General features: G+C 30.8%; 1 protein-coding gene across 2 annotated transcripts; it reads left to right on the top strand.

Moving 5' to 3' along the window:
* The first annotated feature begins 2084 nt into the window (after positions 1-2084).
* AGL12 (AGAMOUS-like 12) lies at positions 2085-5304 on the top strand. 2 transcript variants are annotated; one of them, XM_020681610.3, is made up of 7 exons: positions 2086-2536; positions 3200-3308; positions 3861-3922; positions 4147-4246; positions 4412-4453; positions 4856-4897; positions 5002-5304. In XM_020681610.3, exons 1-7 carry the CDS (start codon positions 2355-2357, stop codon positions 5092-5094), a joined length of 630 nt encoding a protein of 209 aa, XP_020537269.1. In that variant the 5' UTR covers positions 2086-2354; the 3' UTR covers positions 5095-5304. The 2 variants fall into 2 exon arrangements, with proteins under 2 accessions (XP_089582248.1, XP_020537269.1); XM_089726122.1 differs by lacking the exon at positions 4856-4897 and having other exon boundaries at positions 2085-2536.
* The last annotated feature ends 6451 nt before the right edge of the window (positions 5305-11755 follow it).

The raw sequence follows: 11755 nt of genomic DNA on the forward strand, positions 1-11755 counted from the left end.
TATCAACAAAAATAAAAAACTATGGAAGTGGTGGAAAAAATTTAACAAATTTGATGTCTTAGTTAATGTTTTATCTTAGGTTTCAGTCTTATCATATAAAGAGGAGAAGAAAATCGTTCGCAGATTCCTTGGCAAAAAAATGGGTAACAGCAACAATACCTTTTTTGGCATGGTTATAAAATTGTACGTGATATACTTGTGTTTTTTTTTTTTTTTTTTTTGTTGTTGATCAGTAGTAGTTTCTTTTCTCCTCTCATGGAAATGACTGCTGTTATTTGCTTTTGCATTTTGGATTATCTTGGATATAGATTTAGGTTTTACTTAACTTTTCATGACATGATAGTGTGCATTGGGGAAAACCGTATGACTTGGATGTAATAACCTGGTTAGTTGATTTATTTCTATTTAATTCTTAAATAAAAATTCTTCTTTACTGATAAAAAAAATCATTATATGAAAATTCTAGAATTTTTATATTAAAAATACAAAATAAAGAAATTAATGAGTTTTTTAGAATTTTTTGTGATATTACCAAGACTTTCGTCTCACCTCCGTACGGTTGAATGAAAGACTAATTAATCCATTTTAGATAGAACAATTATGTTAAAACCTCTTTTGAAAATACCTGCTCCACAACTCTGTCCTGGGATCATTAAGATGAGTCTAACGTGCTTCATCCATCAAGCCATCTTGGATTTTAGAGGAATATTTTTAATATAAATTAACTTATTACTATATATTTAATGTTATAAGGTTATTCAAATCAAAATAAATAAAACTTAATTCAATGCTTAAATTTGACTTTACATGTAAATTATCACCTATTGAGCGCGATATATATGCAATTTGCCTAAAAAGGTTAATTTTTATACAATTATCACCTTCTCTTTACACCAAATGAATAAAAAGGCTTAATTTTTTAAAAAAAATAATAAAATAATAATTCTTAATGTTTTTAATTAATAAAATTATTATTGTTATTATCAAATGTAAAATGTTGGTTTATTAAAAATAAAATATTAAAAAATTTTATTTTATTCAAATTTGCTATTTTATTATTTTTTTTCAAAAAAAATGAATCTTTTCATTCAATTGATGTAAAATTAAAGTAATAACTATTTAAAAATTAATTTTCATCTAAATTATATAAAAAGTTGAGGAAGCAAATTGGAAGCACAAAAGCACAAAAGCACAAAGTTTGTAAAGCTTTGAAAAGCCTATTAAAAAGCCAAGTTGGAATACATAATTTAACATTTAAATTTTAATTTTGACAAAAAAGAAAAACTCTTATGACATCTTAAATTTTAAAATTAATCTTGTAACATTTTCAATTTCACTTTTTTTTTTAATAATTTTACATCTCTTTACACTTAAAATAATAAAATTATAAGGTTTTTAACTTTTGTATATACCAAAATATCAGTTTGATACTTTGGAACGATAATTTTTATATTTTTTAATTATTTAATAAATATTTAATCAATTAAATTTTATAAATTAAAATATTTAATAGATTGAAAAAAAAGTAATTTTTTTACGAGAAGCAGGTGAATTTATACATGGAGTCAAAAGAAACAAAAAGGCTTCATTAATCACACATACATGGTCACATAAGTGCACAGGGGAATATGGAAGTTTTGGGAAAAGGCTGACGTAATCTCGACGTTGTATCGATTTATGCAGAAAATGGTGTGCATGTGAAAAGCATTTGCATGCCACCAAATACATTAATTATAAAAGTCCATTTCTTAAAAACAATAATAAAACATGAGAGAGATTGTAATGCAATGTATTCTTGTTTTCAAATTATATTACAATTAATTCTTTATCTCTGTTTTTTTTAAAGAACGAAATTTAAATCTGAATCTATATCGGGTCGTATATATATTTAAAAAATATAAAATAAAATAATTAAATTTGGTATAGTAAAAGGATAAGATTATAATTTTATCAATAAAACCCTTAACTATGAATGTGTTTTCTTTAAAAATTTCTTTTATAATGTTTCTTGAGAGAGATTAAAAAATAACTACTTTGTAAAGAGTAAAGGAAGTAGCATGCCACCCATTTTCTTTATTCTTGAGAGGTGTGTGAGAGGGATGAGAAAGAATCTAAATAAGAAAGAATCTATTGATGTATAAGTGTATAAACACTCTGTCTGTACATATATAAGCATTAGAAACTAAGAAGAGAAGCAATCTTTAGCGAAGTTGTTGGAGAGAGATTAGGGGAGGAAAGCAACAACCTTGAAGCTAGTTCAAACTAGTGGAAGGTTGTCTGCAGGAAATTAAGGCTTACAAGAAAAGAAAATCGACCGTTAAGTGTTAAGAGAATTTTGAGTTTTAATTAGAAAAATGGCTCGTGGAAAGGTTCAGATGAAACGCATAGAAAATCCGGTGCATAGACAGGTTACCTTCTGCAAGCGCCGATCAGGGCTCCTCAAGAAGGCTAAGGAGCTCTCTGTGTTGTGCGATGCTGAAATTGGAATTCTCATTTTCTCCGCCCATGGAAAGCTCTATGAACTAGCCACCAAAGGGTACGTCTTATCATTATCACACAAAAAATGTATACAAAGGTTTTTCTTTTCTATCAAAGTACATATATATATACTCTCTTTCTTTTTGGTTGATATGATATTCATCTGGTTTCGAAGTTCATTAATTCGCTTCTCCATTTCTCAGAAAAGAGTTAAATTCAAGGGCCTAAAAGAGTGTCTGCGATTATTTGAATTTCAATAACTTAGGGTTTTTTCCAGTAATATTAGTTGTTTTATTAGTTACTAGCTATTGTAATAGACCGGTAGTTTTAGCTGATAGCTGTAATTTAAAATATTTGATAAAAATAACGGTTCAACTTAAAATGATAAAAAATAATGACATTAAGTGTTTAATAAGCTGAATTTGGAGAAAAAAAACATTAAGTATGATTGTAAAAAAAAAAAAAAAATAATTAAAAGTTAAACGCAAATCGGCAGAGCGAAAGCCCCTTTAATCTTTAAAAGCTATTATAAAAGATACGTTAGGTTACAACAAATAAAGATAGTTTTGATTTGAAAATTAGCCCAAACTGCCACGGAACACGAAATTAGTAGTTAATTACTACCTTTTTTTTATTGACTAAAATTCCATTTGTGATTTTGAACACAACCAAATATTAGTAATTAAATTAAATTTCATTATTGTTAATTTGGTTATGACAGAACCATGCAAGGGCTTATAGAGAGGTACATGAAGCCCACTGGAGGTTCAGTGCAGAATGAGCAAGCCAAAGAGACAGAGCCTCTTGTTCGTACTTGTGTGACTGTGACTGTGAGTTCACTCTTCTGTTATTTTTTTCCTTCTCCAGAGAAGTAGGTAAAGAATATGAATTTATGTTATATATTATATAGTAACGGTGAAAAAGGTTTAGTTATATATATAGCATCAGATGCTAATTTTATAGTGCTCTTCAAAAGTACTATAGTCAATTAAAAAATAATATAATTTTTTTGTTTAATTTGGCAAAAAAATAAAATAAAGTTCAAGTAGCATCAATCGTTAAGATAAAAATTGAAATATATATAAAGATTTTTAAATCTATTCAGTATAGCATTTTTATAAAATGAAAAGGTAATAATAAAAATAAAATAGTGAATAATAATTATTGGTATAAATAAATATACTAAATAAATAAAATTAAATAGGAAGAAATAAGAATATATTAATTAAAAAGTAATTTATGTAAATCAAAAAGCAAAATACATTATACTTATGGCTAAAATTAGCAATCAAAAATTTAATTATGATAATATAAATAATTTCAATTATTAAAATATTTATTTATAACTTTTTCGTAAAATAAATTGCTTATTGTTTGTGCAGGATGCAATAGAGGAGATTAACATGTTGAAGCAAGAGATTAACATACTCCAAAAAGGACTCAGGTACATTGATTCTTTGGTAATTAGCTCATTATTAATTAGTTATTTTTCGTATTATATTTTTTTTCCTATTATATATATTATATACATTAGGATTAATTACAATTACTCTACATTTTTTATACATATTATGATTTTTAAGGTTTGGTTTCAATTTTTTTATTCACTTTTTTTTTTTTTTTTTTTTTTTTTGTGAAATTAACACACACACACATATATATATACAGGCACATTCTTGGAGGGGGAGCTGCAGAAATGACAATGGATGAATTACTGATATTGGAGAAAAATCTTGAAATTTGGATTTGTCATGTACGCTCAACAAAGGTATAATTAACCTTTTTTTTATTTTTTTTTCACGATTAGAGTCTACAATGTTGGCAATAGTTACAATAAATTTTCTTTGGTTTATATATCAAATTAATTAATTAATTAATTAATTAATTGATGTTAATTGAATATTTTGACTAATTATTAGCTAATGGAACACAGATGGACTTAATGTCTAAAGAGATCCAGCTTTTGAAGAACAAGGTTAGTCCTTAATGTTGTTGAATTATTATTTGAGATTGTTAATTTAATTAGTATTATTTTCCATTTTTTATTTTTATTATAATATTTCAAACTAATTAATTTTGATATTAGTTGACTAATTGTTTGGTAGTTTTGCTTTTTAATTTATTTTTAGTATAAAGGGAGAGATTTTCAATTTTAAACATTGATACTTGATTTAAAATATTATCATTTATTCTCAAAAAAAAAAAAAATATTGTCATTCTTACCACTACATTTAAGAAGTAATTGAGGTGAAATTATAATTGATAATATAAATATTTTTCATGAGACATTTCTTACCATGTTCTATATTTTTTTTTCACATAAAAGCATAAGCTATAAAACAATAGTTAATCAAATAAATTAATTTTTGGTCTCTAGGAAGGAATACTGAAAGCTGCAAATCAATATCTCCAAGATAAGGTAATAATAATAACATAATTACCTATTTAATAAAAATTAAAAAATTATGTAGAAACACATGAATTTTACCATTATATAATTTTTTTTTTTCAATTTTTTTGCAGATAGAGGAGAATATTGAGATTACTAACTTTGCGTCAATGACCACTAATATTCCATATCCACTAACTATACAAAATGAGATATTTCAGTTTTAGAAATAGTTTGATGGGTTTATGCATATATAAGTAATATAGTCTGTAAGATGTTTTGGTTGAATATGAAGTTTAATGGGATGTTATAATATCAATTATTATTATTATTATTACATGTAGGTTGCTTATGAGATGGAATGTTCCCAATAACATTGTCCTTAAACTAAATATTATTAATGAATATTTAATATAATTATTTGGTTTGGTATTTTATTATTATTATTATTATTATTATTTTATATATTTAGATGAAATCATTTGGTGGTCTTTCTTTTATTGTCATTTAATTTTCACATGAATCTTTTGTGTTAGAATCACATGATCATATATCTATACATGATATGTAAAAGTGGATGGGTTGAATACCTACCTTTTATAGCCCAACAGATGTAAAACCATTACCCTTGTGTTACTAGGTTACTGATCTTAGAAGTAATCACAAATAACAAATTACTCCTCTTATCTATGGTAGATTCAAACTTCATTGTAATCGATTAGAATAATATTTAAATTTATTTAAATATTATTAATTAATTAAACACATTTAGAATCGAATACACAAGTCATGTATGCATACCCGTCCATTAATTCCAACATTTTGCAAGAAAAGAAATCATAGTTTGTGAATTAGGTTGAACATGAATCTAATTGGATTAAGTTTTATTCGACAATAATTTTTCATGTATCATTTAACATTTTAACTATGGTCAAAACATTATCTTTGTTATTTTTATTTTGGTCGTGATGTAGTATTTATATTAATGTTTAGAATTTGAGACAACAGATTATGAAATAGTGTTCCTTCTAACTTTTGATAAAATGTGTTTTGCCGAATTAACATGCCCCAGTTAGAGTATGTTAATTGAAAGTTAGAGTAAGTTAATTAAAAGCGAACTATTATTTAAGTTCCATTTGTTTCTATAAAATAACTTGCAGAAAAATATTTTCTATAATTTTCCGTTGTTTGGAGCGTTCAGAAAAATAAGTCAACGGAAAATATTTTCCTGGTCAAAGGAAAATTAACTCATTTTTTAAGGAAAACAACTTCCCATTTTCGAGAGAGTAAAACTGAAATACCCCAAATTTTTAGTTTCGAAACTTTTGAATTTTTATTAAATTAAAAATCAGAAATTTTGACTGTGTGGGCTGCGAATATAATACAATCTTGATTCGAGCCCAAATTTGCCAGTTGGGCCCAAGCCCAAAATATATTATCGGAAATTTCGATTTGAGAACACTTAAAATTTTCGAGAAATAATACGGAACTCTAGCTACTGATCTGTTATAAAAATATATGTGGGTGTAACTACCATATAAATTAATTATTCTAAAATCAAATATCATTATTATTATTGTTTTTATTATTATTTAGTAAAATAAGGAAATGTTCTAAAACCTAAGTAATATAATTAAAATAAATCAAATCGGACCCGAAAATTTATTTTATTTTTTTCGAAAACCACAAGGAAAATCTGAAAACCAAACAAATTGAGCCAAATCATTGAATTAGACCGAATAGATTCGAATCGAACCAGAATAGTCTAGAAGCTCCAGATTGTTCCTTCCTTCCTTTTTCTTTTCTTCTCCTTCTTCTTCCTCCATCACGCGCAATAGCCTCCTCTTCTCCCCATGCACTACGTTTTCGGTCACCGCACAACGAGCACGAGGTGGCGGACGACTCACCTTGTGCCACTGACTAAGTTTCCAGCCTCCTCTCACGCGAACGGAGCTCCAGCGGCACGATTGGACCTGTTTCCGTAAACCACACCCTGCTCTTTGATTTTTCGGCAAAATCTCACCGTTTAGTGGATATCAGGCGTTGGGAAGGGACCCAATCGACTCCCAGTCACCTCCAGAACATTTCCCCTCCATTAATTTTGAAGATGGAGCCCGTGAAGTGGAAATGCCAGTGAAGGCGGCGGTGAACCGGCTGTCGAGCCGCTTTGTCCAATTAGAGGGCTGATCTCACTAAACTAACACCGGAAATGGAATCCTTGGTGAATTTTGAGTCAAATGGTATGATCGTTACAAATTTCTGGGCAGTTTTGACTTTTCCAGCCACCGTGTACGACGGCCGTCCGTCGACACTCCGGCGAGGCACCAAGAGATAGAATCTTCCTCTCCTCGCGTGGATCTTGGAATCGTCGCCCGAATTTCGATCGGTACGTCCTAAGACCTATTTTTTTATTTTTGTCATAAACTACGAATTTAAAACTATTAATTAATTAAATTGAATTTGTATAAATAATTAATCAACTATAATCCTTGCTAGGAATTAGTTAACTGGTATAATATAGTTACAAATTAATTTTTAACATTGTTAAATAAACTACATGAATTAATATTATAATTAGGTGATTTGAGGAGGAGATAAATTAGAATTAATTAATTAGTTAATTAGATGATCATTAGTCTAAAACTAGTTGGTTGTGCATAAAAAAAGTAAGACGAGTTTTAGTCGGTTAACGGTTAGATGCGAAATTTTGATAAAGTAAGGTTCGGGAGGCCTAACCACTTTCGATATTGACATAATAATCGAATTTAAGTAGGTAGTAGATATAATTAGTTATTGCTAAAGTAAGTTTTAATTGCTTAACAAATTAGTTACCATAAAGCTATTAATTTAGTTAACTTATGATTTATTAAATAATATTATATGGATATTATTGAAATTGGTTTGTAAATTTATGGTTGAAGTTTAAGGAGGATGGGTATTTAAATTGATTGATTACCCGACGGATGGGCTATGTGAATTGAGTGAATGACTAGATGAATGAACACTAGTTATGGCGGACGGGTTAGTTATTTTGGATTTGCCCGAAGGATGGGCTTTGAAAACGTACTATTAAATTGAGGTTTAGTCAAATTTTAGGAAAGGTGCTGCCGAAATTTCGATAGAACCTAGATTAGTCTTAATTAATAACATAATTAATAAGTTTATTTAGATTAATTCTATAACTTGATAATTAATAAATAAAGTGCTCTAATTATTTTATTATTATCATTATTATTCATTTAATTATTCAATTATTTATTTATTTTCATTATTATTGTTTATTATTATTATTTATTTTATTCATTGTTATTTATTGTTAATACTATTTATTTATTTATTTGCATTTGAGTATGTATGTCTAATTGTGCATTGCATTACGATGTTTAATTGATCAATATGTCTGCATTTAATTGCAATGCTTGATTAGTTGTGATGTGACAATGTTTTGCCATGTTTGTGTAGAGTTGGAATGACGTGGGTCACCATGGGTTTGTGAGGGTGGTCTACGAGACCGTTGGCCATTTGGGAGATTGGCGCCCACGTGTGCACCTGATGATATAATATGGATAAACCAAAGGGTGGCCTCCTGTTGGTATGGAAAAGAAAAGAGAGAATGGAAAAACAATGAGAGGGCTGGTCAAGTGAGGATTAGACAGGTCGACCATGTATGGTGGATCGGCTCCCTGGTGCACACGATATGAGAGGGTGAGCCATGTGGGAGGACGGCTCACTGGGGGTTTAGGTGACGCCACAGACCAATTTCCAAGTGAGGTGATTATGTGAAGATGTTAATAATTGTGAGTGCTGGTGATGTGCCATTTATATGACTGGCTGCATGAGCATATAACTAGTCGGATGACTAGATTGATATGTTTACACATTTGTGTGAATGCGTGTGTTGTGCAATAATTATTACTTCTTAGAAAACTCACATGTCTTGTTTAATTTTTCAGGAAGTAAGTTTCTCTTTAATTCGATTTAAGCTATGTTTCTTCGCCGCAGGGCTAGAAAGAAATTTTCCTAGTTCCATAATTATTTTACTACGTAACTATATGTATAAGAAGCTATGTATATGTCACGACCCGATTTCATGGGCCGGACCGGCACTAGGGCCCAAGTAAGCTTAAGGCCCCCGAGGCCCGTAGTAAGCCTGAATTACTAAAAATTTACTACCTCAAATTAATTTTAAACATTCAGCCCGAATTATCAGCTACCACTTTCCACAGTCTGGGCCCAATTAACAAAACATCACTTTTTAATATGGGATCACAAAATGATTTCGTCTATAATAATACACGACTAAATGTAAATAAATTCTACAACTGCGGAGTCACTAACTGTTTGACATACATAGCCTTTATATATATACAGTTACATAGTAAAATAATTATGGAACTAGGGAAAATTTCTTTAGTGCCCTGCGTCGAAGAAACGTAACCTAAATCGAATTAAAGAGAAACTTACTTCCTGAAAAAATTAAACAAGACATGTGAGTTTTCTAAAGAGTAATAATTATTGCACAACACACATAGTCACACAAATGTGTAAACATATCAATCTAGTCATCCGACTAGTTATATGCTCACGCAGCCAGTCACACAATGGCACATCACCAGCACTCACAATCATTAACATCTTCATATAATCACATCACGTGGAAATTGGTCTGTGGCGTCACCGAAACCCCCGATGAGTCGTCCTCCCACATGGCCCATCCTCTCATAACGTGTGCACCAGGGAGCCGATCCCCCATACTGGCCGACCGGTCTAATCCTCACTTGACCAACCCTCTCATTGTTTTTCCATTCTCTCTTTTCTTTTCCATACCAACAGGAGGCAACCCGGTCGTCTCCATCAAATCTAGATCATCAGGCGCTCACAACAGGAGGCCACCCTGCGGGCTGCGATCAAATCTAGATTATCAGGTGCGTCCAATAAAGAAGCCAACCTGTGGTTTTCCATATCATGCAAATCACAACGGTAGGTACACACGGGGGCGCCGATCTCCCATTTACCCGGCCGACGGTCCAACCGTCCTCACAAACCCATGGTGACCCACTTCATCCCAATTCCACACAAACAAAGCACAGCAATATCACAACACAATTAATCAAGTATTGCAATTAAATGCAAGCATATTAATCAATTAAACATCGTAATGCAATGCACAATTAGACATTCAAAATCGAATGCAAATAAATAAGTAAATAGTGTTAACAATAAACAATAATAATAAGATAAATAATAATAATGATAAACAATAACAATGAAAATAAATAAATAAATAAATATTGGAATACTTAAATGAATAATAATGATAATAAATAAATAATTAGAGTACTTTATTTATTATGTATCAAATTATAGAATTTATTTAAATAAATTTATTAATTATATTGTTAATTAAAACTAATCTAAGTTCTATCGAATTTTCGGCAGCATCTCCCCTAAAAATGGGATTATCTACCTGTTTAAATATCAGCAATATTATATCCATCAACCATTACACACACAGCCCATCCATCGGGCAATCAAACAAATTAATCTCCCTTCCTCCGTCCAAAATAATCACATCAATATTTAATCGTCAATGTCAAACTTCAACTTATTATATAACATTAAGTAAATAAATAAATAAACAAATAAGTGAAAAATAGCTATTTGCTTAACCTCCACACGTTACTAGTTAAACAATTTAATATAGACCCTTAACAATCATATAAAACTATAGCTTATGTATTCAATAATCATCAACTAAATTCGGAGTTTTTCGATACCAAAATTATGTATTACACATTAACTAATCAATCTCATAAATCATCTATAATTTATACATGTCTTTCTTTCTTCATACCATTACTAGAACCGAATTTCTAATCAAACTCACATATATATACACTTAATAGTTCCAAATTAACTAATTAATAAATTATATTAACCTCCAAGTATGATTCAATGATACTACTAATTGCTCTAAAACTATTCACTTGTCTAAGCCTTAATTTATAACTTCTCCTAACAATATTTATCCAAGTTCCTAAATTAGCTTACATCAATATTATACCGATTGCTTCTTAACAAAATTATATTTGTTTGATTATTCATCCAAATTCAATTTAATTAACTAATATTTACTAAGTTTATAATTTATACCGAAGATAAAGAAACTGGTCTTAGAACGTACCAATTGAGAATCGGGCGACGATTCCACGATCAGCGCAAAGAGAAGAGCATTCTATCTCTCGGGGCCTCGCCGGAGTGTCGCCGGCCGGTCACCGGACCGCTGCCACCGGCCGCCGTGCACGGTGGCCGGAAAATCATCCTTTCCCAGAAATTTGCAACGATCACATCATTCAACTCAAAATTCACCAAGGAGTCCATTTTTGGCATTAATTTAGTGACATCGGCCCTTGATTGGCCGGATCGGCTCGACAGCCGCTACATCTCCTCCGCGCAAGGTTGCTCTTCAAAACGTCGATAAGTCCACAAATTGTTAGAGGGAATTTACTCACAGCGTGGTAGAGAGTCAATTAACACCCGTTTCCTCCGTTGGGGCCGCCGAAAATGGTGTGGATCGCCAAAGATGGAAGAGGAGACAATCGCGTGGGAGAAAGCTCCATCCGCGCCACTGCAGGTCCGTTCAACGTGAAGGGAGGCCGGAATTGAGACCACTGGCGCTGGACGAACCGATCGCCACTCCGTTCTGGTCGAGTGGTGGTCGGAGATCGAAAGGAGAGGGAGGAGGGTGCTGTCGCGCGAGGAAGAAGAAGGAGGGAAAGGAAGGGAAAGAAAAGAAAGAAAAAGAAAAGAAGGGAAAGAAAGTGGGCTGGGCCATTCCGGTTCGATTCCAGCCGGTTTGGTCCGATTTAGCGATTTGGTCTCATTTGT

The sequence above is a fragment of the Jatropha curcas genome, chromosome 9 (assembly GCF_041381405.1).
Source record: "Jatropha curcas cultivar XTBG-Jc1 chromosome 9, XTBG_Jcur_1.0, whole genome shotgun sequence".
Lineage (NCBI taxonomy): Eukaryota > Viridiplantae > Streptophyta > Magnoliopsida > Malpighiales > Euphorbiaceae > Jatropha > Jatropha curcas.

What these genes read in the sequence shown, in the direction of transcription:
- AGL12 (XM_020681610.3), top strand. Translation starts at nt 2,355, where the DNA reads ATGGCTCGTGGAAAGGTTCAGATGAAACGCATAGAAAATCCGGTGCAT. An exon ending in TATGAACTAGCCACCAAAGG is followed by an intron (nt 2,537 to 3,199) that starts GTACGTCTTATC and finishes TGGTTATGACAG; the next exon opens with AACCATGCAAGGGCTTATAG. An exon ending in GTCATGTACGCTCAACAAAG is followed by an intron (nt 4,247 to 4,411) that starts GTATAATTAACC and finishes AATGGAACACAG; the next exon opens with ATGGACTTAATGTCTAAAGA.